The following is a 14322-nucleotide window of genomic DNA, read 5'->3' as shown; positions in this document are numbered from 1 at the left end:
ATTTATTTGACCCTTTACCATTTGTTTTACGGGCTATAGTATAAGGCCAAAGTCAATATTGTGATACCGAATGGGTACTAAAAATTCAAATAGTTAAGTGAGCCATGGTCTGACCATCTTAAAAGCTTAGACTGAGGTTGAAGTCAATATTGTCGCGACACTGTATATAATGCATGCCTACGTCTAAAGTATGAACATATGACAATGTCAGACATACCACCACTTGACAAAACTATTGTAGAGCTAATCTTTTAATTTGAACAACCAGTAGCAGACGTGAAAACGAGTCAAAAACCAAATAATTAACTGAACAGCATTCCTTTTTACTACAGACTGCTTCCAATCAGCAAGCAGTGGGTACAAGATAAACCTCAGTATTTCAAAGAGACTAGGCGTTTTTGAAAGTAAAATTGTTTATTGATTCAGTCATGCTAGAGTACCAGCAACTTCCTGGTCGAAACAAAAGCAGACCAAAACCTGAAAGAAAGTCGAACAATGTCAGCAACGCAGAATGTTATGTAAACAATTTGTCATTAAATCAATTCTCACCATTAGAGCTTCTAGAAGACGAATCCACCATTAGATTTTCCTGTTGATAGATATATGGTTATTACAAAGGACTTCAAATTCAGAAAGCAAAGTTCAGATCAGGTTAAAGTTGTACATTACCTTGCAGGATCCTTTACTAGTGGTGGGTATATGCTTGGTGCAGCAATGACAACATGATTGTCCTTGAGAGAATTTCCACTAGCAACAGGCATAGCCTCCCTAGGTGTGTAGCGGGTTTGGGAGAAGACAGTTTTGCCATTCTCGTAGCGCGATTTGGAACTGTAGGAATAAATTGGGACGAGAACCGACTGTTCAACGACGCTGGCTTGAGAGCTAGAGGCACCATCTTCAGTGCTTTCGTAGTGCTTCTGCGGAGACATTAAGGCCAGTTGCTTCTGGGGCATTTGAGCTACATGCCATAATTGCTCAGGCATAGGGGTCAGTTGCTGCAGTGGCATGGCGGTCTGTTGCTTCTGGGGCATTTGAGCTGGATACCACTCTTGCTGGGGCATGGCGGTCGGTTGCTTCTGCTGATGGGACATTTGAGCTGGATAGCGCACTTGCTGAGGTATGGCGGTCAGTTCCTTCAGCTGCTGAGGTTCAGTGGCTGGTTGCTTCTGGGGCATTTGAGCTGGATACCACTCTTGCTGGGGCATGGCGGTCGGTTCCTTCTGCGGTAGAGGCATGGAGGCCGGTTGCGTCTGGGGAAGTTGAGCTGGATGCCACACTTGCTGGGGTATGGCGGTCGGTTTGTTCTGCTGCTGAGGTTCAGCGGCCGGTTGCTTCTGGGGAAATTGAGCTGGATACCACACTTGCTGAGGTATGGCGGTCAGTTGCTTCTGCGGTAGCGGCACGGAGGCCGGTTGTTTCTGCTGCTGGGGAAATTGAGCTGGATGCCACACTTGCTGGGGCATTGGGGCCAGTTGCTTCTGCTGATGGGACATTTGAGCTGGATAGCGCACTTGCTGAGGTATGGCGGTCAGTTCCTTCAGCTGCTGAGGTTCAGTGGCTGGTTGCTTCTGGGGCATTTGAGCTGGATACCACACTTGCTGAGGTATGGCGGTCAGTTGCTTCTGCGGTAGCGGCACGGAGGCCGGTTGTTTCTGCTGCTGGGGAAATTGAGCTGGATGCCACACTTGCTGGGGCATTGGGACCGGTTGCTTCTGCTGATGGGACATTTGAGCTGGATAGCGCACTTGTTGAGGTATGGCGGTCGGTTCCTTCAGCTGCTGAGGTTCAGTGGCTGGTTGCTTCTGGGGCATTTGAGCTGGATGCCACACTTGCTGAGGTACGGAGGTGGGTTCCTCCTGCTGCGGAGGTTCAGCGGCCGGTTGCTTCTGCTGCTGTGGACATTGAGCTGGATACCACACTTGCTGTGGCATGGCAGTCGGTTGCTTCTGTGGTAGAGGCATGGAGGCCGGTTGCTTCTGGGGCATTTGAGCTGGATGCCACACTTGCTGACATTGCTGGGGTGTGGCCGTCAGTTCCTTCTGCTGCTGAAGTTCAGTGGCTGGTTTCTTCTGCTGCTGGGGCATTTGAGCTGGATGCCACACTTGCTGAGGTAGATGTGATATGGTGGTCGGTTTGTTCTGCTGCTGAGGTTCAGCAGCCGGTTTCTTCTGCTGCTGGGGCATTTGAGCTGGATGCCATACTTGCTGGGGCATTGGGACCGGTTGCTTCTGCTGCTGGGGCATTTGAGCTGGATGCCACTCTTGCTGGGGCATGGTGGTCGGTTGCTTCTGTGGTAGAGGCATGGAGGCCGGTTGCTTCTGGGGAAATTGAGCTGGATGCCACACTTGCTGAGGTACGGAGGTGGGTTCCTTCTGCTGCTGAGGTTCAGTGGCTGGTTGCTTCTGGGGCATTTGAGCTGGATACCACACTTGCTGAGGTATGGTGGTCGGTTGCTTCAGTGGTAGCCGCATGGAGGCCGGTTGTTTCTGCTGCTGGGGAAATTGAGCTGGATGCCACACTTGCTGGGGCATTGGGGCCGGTTGCTTCTGCTGATGGGACATTTGAGCTGGATAGCGCACTTGCTGAGGTATGGCAGTCAGTTCCGTCTGCTGCTGAGGTTCAGCAGCCGGTTTCTTCTGCTGCTGGGGCATTTGAGCTGGATGCCATACTTGCTGGGGCATTGGGACCGGTTGCTTCTGCTGCTGGGGCATTTGAGCTGGATGCCACTCTTGCTGGGGCATGGTGGTCGGTTGCTTCTGTGGTAGAGGCATGGAGGCCGGTTGCTTCTGGGGAAATTGAGCTGGATGCCACACTTGCTGAGGTACGGAGGTGGGTTCCTTCTGCTGCTGAGGTTCAGTGGCTGGTTGCTTCTGGGGAATTTGAGCTGGATACCACACTTGCTGAGGTATGGTGGTTGGTTGCTTCAGTGGTAGCCGCATGGAGGCCGGTTGTTTCTGCTGCTGGGGAAATTGAGCTGGATGCCACACTTGCTGGGGCATTGGGGCCGGTTGCTTCTGCTGATGGGACATTTGAGCTGGATGCCACACTTGCTGGGGCATTGGGGCCGGTTGCTTCTGCTGATGGGACATTTGAGCTGGATGCCACACTTGCTGAGGTATGGCAGTCAGTTCCGTCTGCTGCTGAGGTTCAGCGGCCGGTTGCTTCTGCTGCTGGGGCATTTGAGCTGGATACCACACTTGCTGAGGCATGGCGGTCGGTTGCTTCTGTGGTAGCAGCATGGAGGCCGGTTGCTTCTGCTGCATTTGAGCTGGATGCCATACTTGCTGGGGTATTGGGACCGGTTGCTTCTGCTGCTGGGGCATTTGAGCTGGATGCCATACTTGCTGGGGTATTGGGACCGGTTGCTTCTGCTGCTGGGGCATTTGAGCTGGATGCCATACTTGCTGGGGTATTGGGACCGGTTGCTTCTGCTGCTGGGGCATTTGAGCTGGATGCCACTCTTGCTGGGGAATGGTGGTCGGTTGCTTCTGTGGTAGCAGCATGGAGGCCGGTTGCTTCTGCTGCATTTGAGCTGGATGCCATACTTGCTGGGGTATTGGGACCGGTTGCTTCTGCTGCTGGGGCATTTGAGCTGGATGCCATACTTGCTGGGGTATTGGGACCGGTTGCTTCTGCTGCTGGGGCATTTGAGCTGGATGCCATACTTGCTGGGGTATTGGGACCGGTTGCTTCTGCTGCTGGGGCATTTGAGCTGGATGCCATACTTGCTGGGGTATTGGGACCGGTTGCGTCTGCTGCTGGGGCATTTGAGCTGGATGCCATACTTGCTGGGGTATTGGGACCGGTTGCTTCTGCTGCTGGGGCATTTGAGCTGGATGCCACTCTTGCTGGGGCATGGAGGCCGGTTGCTTCTGGGGAAATTGAGCTGGATGCCACACTTGCTGGGGTATTGGGACCGGTTGCTTCTGCTGCTGGGGCATTTGAGCTGGATGCCATACTTGCTGGGGTATTGGGACCGGTTGCTTCTGCTGCTGGGGCATTTGAGCTGGATGCCATACTTGCTGGGGTATTGGGACCGGTTGCTTCTGCTGCTGGGGCATTTGAGCTGGATGCCATACTTGCTGGGGTATTGGGACCGGTTGCTTCTGCTGCTGGGGCATTTGAGCTGGATGCCACTCTTGCTGGGGCATGGAGGCCGGTTGCTTCTGGGGAAATTGAGCTGGATGCCACACTTGCTGGGGCATTGGGGCCGGTTGCTTCTGCTGATGGGACATTTGAGCTGGATAGCGCACTTGCTGAGGTATGGCGGTCGGTTCCTTCAGCTGCTGAGGTTCAGTGGCTGGTTGCTTCTGGGGCATTTGAGCTGGATGCCACACTTGCTGAGGTACGGAGGTGGGTTCCTCCTGCTGCGGAGGTTCAGCGGCCGGTTGCTTCTGCTGCTGTGGACATTGAGCTGGATACCACACTTGCTGTGGCATGGCAGTCGGTTGCTTCTGTGGTAGAGGCATGGAGGCCGGTTGCTTCTGCTGCTGGGGCATTTGAGCTGGATGCCACACTTGCTGACATTGCTGGGGTGTGGCGGTTAGTTCCTTCTGCTGCTGAAGTTCAGTGGCTGGTTTGTTCTGCTGCTGGGCCATTTGAGCTGGATGCCACACTTGCTGAGGTAGCTGTGATATGGCGGTTAGTTCCTTCTGCTGCTGTGGTTCAGCGGCCGGTTGCTTCTGCTGCTGGGGAATTTGAACTGGATACCACACTTGCTGAGGTTGCTGTGGCTTCTGTGGCTGAGGCATGGCGGCCAGATGCTTTTGCTGCAGGGGAATTTGAGCTGGATGCTGCACTTCTTGAGGTGGCATAGGGGCCGGTTGCTTCTGCACGATTGCGGCCGGATATTTCTGTGGCTCGGTGGTCAGCTGTTCTTGCATTGGAGCTGCTGGAGAGTTGTAATATCCTATAGACCCAAGTGATCCTGCATAGAGCCATGCTGCATCAGAACTTTGTGCAGGATATCCATAATCTAGGCAACAACAAAAAATCTCTAAACTGTAAAATACCAGCCTTTGAAGATGTTGGAACTATATAACTTATTTGAAATGTGTAGAAACTCACCTTTTGATGTAGAGCAGGTTATCCCTCCAATTAGCAGACAAAGCCAAGAAACTCTTAAGAAAAAAATTAAGTGTTCAACATAACAACTGAAGGACAAGGGAAACAAATAAGATCAATACTTTTAAAACATACCTGAAATAGATCCCAATCATCACAGCCATTTTGCGCCTCAAACCCTCACCAGTATTCAGAACTGATGTTGCACATAAGCCCTACCAGAATTTCGCTTTTGCTGTATCTGCCAGTCTTTTGGTTGCTCATTTAAAGAAATCCCAGACCCTTCTAATATGGTTTGCTAATTAAGGACAGCTGTCAGCCACTGAACTACATTTAATTCCTAACTCCAAATGTACCCCTAAATCCTACACCCTGGCCTAGACACAAATTATTGGATAGGTATAAGCAATATGGCCACAATTGCATCCAGCCTATCAGAAGGCAAGGTGAAGCAATTTCCATATTGCTTTAACCTATCTGATCATTTCAAATGCCCATAAGTGACTAAGTGGTAGGTGTCGGGGCTAAGGGTTGATTTGGAATTCAGAAATTTACTCAGGTGTGGTTGATTCTCTAACTGAGTTCCTGACAAAGGACCATAATAAATTATTGCTTGCGTTTTCTCTTTTTGACAGGTTTGACAGCCCTTACTCTAAAGCACGCATCAAACTCATTACAAGGAGGGCTGAGTGTCTGTGGGTTTTCACTCCTTCTTTGTACTTGATTGCTGAATTAAGATCACTAATTACTTCCCTCACCTGGTTGTCTAGGTCTTAATTGAAAGGAAAAACCAAAAACCTACACACACTAGGCCCTCCATGGAATGAGTTTGACACCACTGCGCTAAAGTAAGAAACACATTTTGTCTTGGCACTTCATTGATCGGTTTAAATTATTGCTTGTACAAAATTCACTTGATTTATTTGAAGATTAGAGGCTAAATGAGCAGTTATGCACCACTATTTTACACATGCCTTCTTTTAAACAGTGTGGTTCATTTAGGATAGCAACATTTAGCTGGTTAACAGTTTCAGTTGCAGATAGTGCAAAATCTTGGACAAATTCTCAATTCAGACAGACACCAATTAAAACACTCACGTTATGCAAACACACCACACCAATGCATTTGAATATCTGAGTCTTTAATGTTTCAGAGGCAAACAGGGCTCGTTTGTATGGTTCGCCGTTTGGGTCTTTGCATGTCAAAAAACCTAATACTATTTGACGTGTCAAATAAGCTTGTTGACCAATCAGGACCTGAATATGACTGCATGTCACATAATATTTTAACGCGTTCATTAATTTTTTACGTAGTTATTAGACACTAATTACACGATCACTAGTATGCTGGTAAAGATGTCTCGAGCACCTACAGTGCTGGTCATTAAAAAAGCTAGCTAGCTGATGGATGCAAACAATGTTCTTCCCCAAAAACATAGCAAAACGACACAATCTGTTTCAATAGCGATAGTTTGCTAGCTAACTATCTAGCTAGGTGTCATCATCTAAAATAACCCTAATTGATAAGACAGTTCTTATTTGATTAATGGTGGTCGGACCCATCTATGTGAAGCTAGACACAATAAGGATTAGCCACAATAGTGGCCTTTGCGGTTAGCCTTCAAAATAAAAGTACGTTATTGACAGTGATGCAAATGAATACAAATAGTAGAATTATGCCATAATTGAATAGAACATGCTAAACGAGGTTGGAATGTTGTTATATAAAATCAACAAAAGACAATAATTTGTTAATTTGACAAATCTGTTGAAATCACACTGGATGTATTATATTTTAGAATTGATTTGGGGGCATACTTATTTCACGGTACAGCCTTACCTATGGATTGTGGATCAATGATGTGGTATCAGTCTACTCAGTGACACCCAGAGAACATTAGCGTCGTAGCTGTTATTGCGGGACTCTGAAACAACTGTGAATTGAGACACATTTATTGTCAACTTACTACGTGTATTGAACACTATTCCAGAGGAAAAACAAAACAGCGTGGATTTTTTGGAGTCTGATAACTCTGAGGAGGACGATGGGGGGAAAAAAGCTCTTGGGTACTGAGTAGACTGATACCCCATTTCATTGATCCCCAATATGAATGTCAATACGCACAATAGGCTGACTGGGGAGGTGATTTCACACAGTCACAGTCCCGCGATAAGAGCTACAACGTTAATATTTGCATAAACTCTTCACAGTTGTGTTCTGTGGGTGTCACCGAGTAGACTGATACTCAATTTCATTGCTCCACATTCCAACCTTGTTTAACATGATCTAGTCTAAATATTGCAAGATTTCACCAATTGTAACCTTCTGCATCACTTTCAAAGAGGTACTTTTATTTAGAAGGCAAACCGCAAATTCCACTATTGCGGCTAATCCTTATTGTGGCTATTTTCACAACACATTACCCGGTCCAGTCAAGCCACACCAGCCAGATGAAGTTTACTGGCTGCTTATAACATTAGCTTTGGGCAACAGGGTTAAGTAGCTGGCTAGCTAGTTATTTTAATGAACTGAAGTTCAATTTCAAGTTCAAGTGGCTACCTAGCTAATACTTAGTCACATGGATTCCTAAATCATTGATAAGAATATTGAAAATGACTGCAGTTTCTATTGGTCATTGTTTTTAGGCTAACGTTTGTTGCTAGCTAGGTAACGTTACCAAGCTAAAGCTAGCTAGCTACCCCAAACGCTTCTAACAAACATCTGTATCAAAGATATTTGTAAACATTGATCTTATTTCAAATGCTCACACAAACGTTCTCCAATTCGGTTAAACAAATAATACATTATTACCAAAGCGCTATTGTAAACACATCGTTGGTGGCCGGTGTGTCCTTGTTTGCAGACTTTTTTTTGTACAGCTTTGACAGTGCTACTGATAGTAGTGGTGGCGTTTGGCTTGCACATGCTAATTCAGCACACACAACATTATATAATAGAATTTTATTATTTAACGTGTCAAATTAAAAGCTTATTTGACATGCAAAGATCCAAACGGCGTTCCATACGTTTGAGTGGTAAGGCTAAAGCAACTGACTGTAGACCGAAGTCAGGAGAGGTGCATCTATGACAACTGAAAGATGGATACTAATGTCGTTTTACAACAGCAAGGCTCAGATCACCATGGCAGTGTTGCCATTGTTTATAAAAAGTTTTCTTTATAATGTAAAACTGATTGGTTGACAATGGAGCCTCCCTCAATGCAGGTGATGTTTGCAGGATGAACTTGGTGAAGAGCAACTGCAGAAACTTGGAGTCAAATCTTCATGACCTTTGATCACATGATTTTTGTTAATGCAGTGGACATATAGACTCAGGTCGGAAATGTTTTATTCCCAGAATTCAGCACACTTTGAAAGGCGGTGACCAACAATTGTCACAGACTTGACAATAGTGATCCGCTCGAAGATGCCCACTATCTCCATAAAAGGTCTCCCTCATGTGGATGAAATAAAACACAATACAACAACCCATCTCATCATCCTCTGACCATCTACCCTCATGTGGAAGCATTTTTTTCCCCAATGTTGTCTCAACTTTGATTGCAGTACACATTCACAAACACATACACTTGCATGTAACTGTATAGATAGCTATGCATATACAGTGGGGAAAAAAAGTATTTAGTCAGCCACCAATTGTGCAAGTTCTCCCACTTAAAAAGATGAGAGAGGCCTGTCATTTTCATCATAGGTACACATCAACTATGACAGACAAATTGAGAAAAAAAAATCCAGAAAATCACATTGTAGGATTTTTAATGAATTTATTTGCAAATTATGGTGGAAAATAAGTATTTGGTCACCTACAAACAAGCAAGATTTCTGGCTCTCACAGACCTGTAACTTCTTCTTTAAGAGGCTCCTCTGTCCTCCACTCGTTACCTGTATTAACGGCACCTGTTTGAACTTGTTATCAGTATAAAAGACACCTGTCCACAACCTCAAACAGTCACACTCCAAACTCCACTATGGTCAAGACCAAAGAGCTGTCAAAGGACACCAGAAACAAAATTGTAGACCTGCACCAGGCTGGGAAGACTGAATCTGCAATAGGTAAGCAGCTTGGTTTGAAGAAATCAACTGTGGGAGCAATTATTAGGAAATGGAAGACATACAAGACCACTGATAATCTCCCTCGATCTGGGGCTCCACGCAAGATCTCACCCCGTGGGGTCAAAATGATCACAAGAACGGTGAGCAAAAATCCCAGAACCACACAGGGGGACCTAGTGAATGACCTGCAGAGAGATGGGACCAAAGTAACAAAGCCTACCATCAGTAACACACTACTCCGCCAGGGACTCAAATCCTGCATTGCCAGACGTGTCCCCCTGCTTAAGCCAGTACATGTCCAGGCCCGTCTGAAGTTTGCTAGAGTGCATTTGGATGATCCAGAAGAGGATTGGGAGAATGTCATATTGTCAGATGAAACCAAAATATAACTTTTTGGTAAAAACTCAACTCATCGTGTTTGGAGGACAAAGAATGCTGAGTTGCATCCAAAGAACACCATACCTACTGTGAAGCATGGGGGTGGAAACTTCATGCTTTGGGGCTGTTTTTCTGCAAAGGGACCAGGACGACTGATCCGTGTAAAGGAAAGAATGAATGGGGCCATGTATCGTGAGATTTTGAGTGAACCTCCTTCCATCAGCAAGGGCATTGAAGATGAAACGTAGCTGGGTCTTTTAGCATGACAATGATCCCAAACACACCTCCCGGGCAATGAAGGAGTGGCTTCGTAAGAAGCATTTCAAGGTCCTGGAGTGGCCTAGCCAGTCTCCAGATCTCAACCCCATAGAAAATCTTTGGAGGGAGTTGAAAGTCCGTGTTGCCCAGCGACAGCCCCAAAACATCACTGCTCTAGAGGAGATCTGCATGGAGGAATGGGCCAAAATACCAGCAACAGTGTGTGAAAGACTTACAGAAAACGTTTGACCTGTGTCATTGCCAACAAGGGGTATATAACAAAGTATTGAGACACTTTTGTTATTGACCAAATACTTATTTTCCACCATCATTTGCAAATAAATTCATAAAAAATCCTACAATGTGATTTTCTGGATTTCTTTTTCTCATTTTGTCTGTCATAGTTGACATGTACCTATGATGAAAATTACAGGCCTCTCTCAACTTTTTAAGTGGGAGAACTTGCACAATTGGTGGCTGACTAAATACTTTTTTTCCCCACTGTATCTCCAGCCCCCTTAAACACAACATCTGGCAAGTAGTGTTTTCCCTATTTCGGCTGATGTTTCCACTTGGCACTCCAACCCTTCTAATTATCCTTGATTCCAAGTCTGGGCTTTGAAATTCCCTTCTCCTTTTATAGGAACTTTTAGGGATCAACCTTAATTTCTCTCTCTCTTTGGTGTGTGTCGTTTTCTTGTCCTGTTTCTTTCAGCACAGCATGCAGACAATCTGTTCTTTTATATTCACCCTAAGTGCTCCAATCCACTTTGAGTTTGCCAAAAGGCACCTAAAGACTCTCTGACCATGACAAACAAGATTTCTCTGGTCTGATGAAACCAAGATTGAACTTTTTGGCCTGAATGCCAAGCGTCATGTCTGGAGGAAATCTGGCACCATCCCTACGGTGAAGCATGGTGGTGGCAGCATCATGCTGTGGGGGTGTTTTTCAGCTGCAGGGACTGGGAGACTAGTCAGGATCGAGGCAAAGATGAACGGAGCAAAGTATAGAGAGATCCTTGATGAAAACCTGCTCCAGAGCGCTCAGGACCTCAGACTGGGGCAAAGGTTCACCTTCCAACAGGACAATGACCCTAAGCACACAGCCAAGACATCGCAGGAGCGGCTTCGTGACAAATCTCTGAATGTCCTTGAGTGGCCCAGCAAGAGCCCGGACTTGAACCCGATCAAACATCTCTGGTGAGACCTGAAAATAGCTGTGAAGCAATGCTCCCCATCCAACCTGACAGAGCTTGAGAGGATCTGCATAGAAGAATGGGAGAAACTCCCCAAATACAGGTGTGCCAAGCTTGTAGCGTCATACCCAAGAAGACTCAAGGCTGTAATTGCTGCCAAAGGTGCTTCAACAAAGTACTGAGTAAAGGGTCTGAATACTTATGGAAATGTGATTTTTAAAACCTGTTTTTGCTTTGTCATTATGGGGTATTGTGTGTAGATTGAGGGGGAAAAAACCAATTTAATCAATTTTAGAATAAGGCTGTAACGTAATATAATGTGGAAAAAGTCAAGGTCTGAATAATTTCAGAAGGCATTGTATGTCACTTAATCAGACCTGGGTTCAAATACTATTTAAAATATTTAAGTAAATTTCACATACATTCGAAGTAAGTATTCAGATATATTTTATTTGAAAAGATAAGTAGTTGCATTTTATGTATTTGGAAATACAATTGGAAAGTATTTGAAAAACTCAAATACACTGACTCAAAACAGTCCCATGCATTTAACCCTGGTATTTGAACATTTGAAATCAGTTTTTGAACATACCGTTAAATACAATTTGGCAGACTATTTGGTTTTTACAAATAACCATTAAAATACTAAAATAAAAGTACTTGTTTTGGGTCAAATACACAGAATGTATTTTTAATACCAGATACTCAAATACACATGTATTTCAACACAGGTCTGCACTTAATGTAGCATTTGCATGAAAATACACACAAATTAGTTGTATTGTAATATATTGCATCATTGTATTTGTTGTTTCTTTGTGATTGCATTTGGAATCTTCTGTTATTTTTTCCTGAGACAGATGCCAATTCTTCTTTCTCTGTTAGACCCTCCAGGCCCTGTCAGTCTTTTGAGGTCAGCCAGTTGTGATTGTAACCATCAGATCAGTGCCAATGCTAACAAACTAGGACAAAATCTCAGTGGTGAGTAGCCACTGACCTGTGGTCAACTCAGACTGTAGACGGCGGACTAGCCGTCACATAAAGACACACTCACGCCCTCCCGAGCACACACATGGAGATAGTAGCATATATAAGATTCAGGCAGAAAACAATACTCACTCCAAATCAGACACAATTGTCACAAAGCTTATTATTTACATTCATTTATTTGTTTGTTTTGCAACTCAGTTTTAGGATCAGGTACTACTGCCTGCTTCAACTCCTAAAAATAAGAAAAAAGTATTTGAGAAGCAATATAGTGTGGCAGACAAGGGGGTTTGATCTAAACGTTTACACAGATCAGACACAAGTGTGATACCTCAGTTTCAAGGGTGTTTATTTAAAACAAAGAAAAAGAAAAGAAAACAGGTCTCCTCCAGGAACCGCTCCTGTGAATACTCTCCTCTGGGGTAGAACACCGAGCCCCTCGGTTCTAGCAGACTGTGAGGACGTCTATCCGGTAGCAACCTCTCACTACCTCCAACCTCTCCCCTGTGCTGCCCTCCTGGCAGCTTTATGGGCCCCATACGGCTGGTGAGCAATCAGCCCCTTGATTACTCACCAGCCTCAATTAGTCCTGGCTGGAGGACCCGTCGAGACCTGGCACGTCCAGCAGAGGGAGCCACCGCCACGTTATGTGGACTCCCCCTGGTGGCTTGTCCGCAGTACGCCACACAACCCCCCGGTCAGATCGTTAAGGGGGGAGGCTATAGCCGCAAAGTTGGGGATAAACCGGCTATAGTATCCCGCCAGCCCCAGGAAGGACTTGACCTGTGTCTTTGTGTGGGGGAACGGGCCAGTCACGAACCGCCTGGACCTTCCTCTCCTGGGGCTTGACGTTCCCCCGTCCGATCAGATACCCCAGGTACTCTACCTCCTCGAACCCCAGCTTGCATTTCTTGGGATTCGCTGTGAACCCGTCTTGCCTGAGCGCGTCCAGTATCGCCTGGAGGCGCGTCAGGTTTTCTTCCCAACCTTGGCTGTGGATGATGATGTCATTCAAAAAGGCCGCTGCGTACTGTTGGTGGGGACAGAGGACTCGGTCCATCAGGCGCTGGAATGTGGACGGGGCTCCATGGAGACTAAACGAGAGGACCCGGTATTGGTATAAACCGTCCGGTGTCGAGAATGCCGTCTTCTCCCGGGAAGAGGCTGCCAAGGGTACCTGCTAATATCCCTTGGTCAGGTCCAAGGTGCTGATACACCGGGCCTTTCCCAACCGGTCGATGAGCTCGTACACCCTCGGCATGGGGTAGGCATCGAACAAACTGATGTCGTTCACCCCCCAGAAGTCATTGCAGAAACGCAGACTACCATCCGGTTTGGGCACCAACACTATGGGGCTGCACCATGTGCTGTGGGACTCCTCGACGTCTCTCATCCTCAGCACAGCCTCCACCTCCTGCTTCACTGCCTTCCTTCGGGGATCTGGTATGGCCTCTTTCGTACCGTTTCTCCGGGCCGGGTGTGGACGTGGTGTTCAATGAGGGTCGTTCGGCCTGATTTCTCTGAAAACACGGTAGTGTTCAGATCAATGAGCTCCCGGAGCTCTTGCTTCTGGGCTGGTCTGAGGTCCTCATTGCTCGGGACCACCACTGGTCCTATCGATGTCCCAGGTTTTGACCACAACACGGCCAAGGCTGTCCTAATGTGCCACCTCTTCACGTGGTATATCTGTTGGGTTTTCCGTCTCCCCTGCTGCCAAACGCGGTAATTTACAGGTCCCAGCTTCTCTGTCACCTCGTATGGCCCGTGACATGTTGCCAGGAACTTACTTTTTGTGATGGGGATTAAAACTAGCACCTTGTCACCCACCTGGAACTCTTGAGGCTGGGTCCCCTGATTGTAGACCTTGGCTTGGGCGCGCTGCGCCTTCTCCATATGTTCCCTTACCAGTGGCCATATGGCTGTCATCCGCTCCCTCATCATCTCTATGTGTTCCACCACGCTGCGTAAGGGGGTCGGCTGGGCTTCCCACACCTCCTTGGCGAGATCCAGTAGGCCGCGTGGTCTCCTCCCATAGAGGAGTTCAAAAGGGGAAAACCCAGTGGATGCCTGGGGCACTTCTCGGATCGAGAACATTAGGTGGGGTAGTAGCTGGTCCCAGTTCTTCCCGTCCCGCTCGATGACCTTCCGCAGCATTTGTTTGAGCGTCTTATTGAATCGTTCGACGAGCCTATCCATCTGTGGGTGAAAGACAGAGGTCCGGATCTGCTTTATCTGTAGGAGAGCACACAAATCTTTCATCAGTCGGGACATGAACGCGGTACCTTGGTCGGTCAGGATCTCATTCGGGATACCCAACCGGCTGAAGAGGTGGAACAGCTCCCGGGTGATTTCCTTGGAGACTGCC

At 46.8% G+C, this 14322-nt stretch overlaps 1 protein-coding gene across 5 annotated transcripts; it reads right to left on the bottom strand.

Moving 5' to 3' along the window:
• Positions 1-393: 393 nt before the first annotated feature.
• On the bottom strand, positions 394-5310 carry LOC121557752 (mediator of RNA polymerase II transcription subunit 15). Of its 5 annotated transcripts, none has more exons than XM_045213289.1 (7): positions 5200-5310; positions 5068-5120; positions 3900-4975; positions 1189-3725; positions 670-1044; positions 550-589; positions 394-477 (listed from the first exon to the last, which is right to left on the bottom strand). In XM_045213289.1, the coding sequence occupies exons 1-6, from the start codon at positions 5226-5228 to the stop codon at positions 580-582; spliced, it is 4080 nt and encodes a 1359-aa protein (XP_045069224.1). In that variant the 5' UTR covers positions 5229-5310; the 3' UTR covers positions 394-477; positions 550-579. The 5 variants fall into 5 exon arrangements, with proteins under 5 accessions (XP_045069224.1, XP_045069221.1, XP_045069223.1 ...); XM_045213286.1 differs by having other exon boundaries at positions 670-1619; positions 1650-3725; XM_045213288.1 differs by having other exon boundaries at positions 670-3443; positions 3528-3725.
• Between the last annotated feature and the right edge of the window lie 9012 nt (positions 5311-14322).

The sequence above is a fragment of the Coregonus clupeaformis genome, unplaced genomic scaffold (genome assembly GCF_020615455.1).
Source record: "Coregonus clupeaformis isolate EN_2021a unplaced genomic scaffold, ASM2061545v1 scaf0095, whole genome shotgun sequence".
NCBI lineage: Eukaryota > Metazoa > Chordata > Actinopteri > Salmoniformes > Salmonidae > Coregonus > Coregonus clupeaformis.
Note: the sequence above shows the minus strand (reverse complement) of the source record. Positions and strands in the feature narration are given on the sequence as shown.

Excerpts from the sequence above, each read along its gene's own strand:
- LOC121557752 (XM_045213285.1), bottom strand. The coding sequence starts at position 5,228 with ATGGCTGTGATGATTGGGATCTATTTCAG. Across the intron at positions 5,121-5,199 it reads ATGATTGGGATCTATTTCAG|AGTTTCTTGGCTTTGTCTGC; the intron begins GTATGTTTTAAA and ends TTTTTTCTTAAG. Across the intron at positions 3,726-3,899 it reads CGGTCCCAATACCCCAGCAA|GTATGGCATCCAGCTCAAAT; the intron begins GTGTGGCATCCA and ends ATACCCCAGCAA.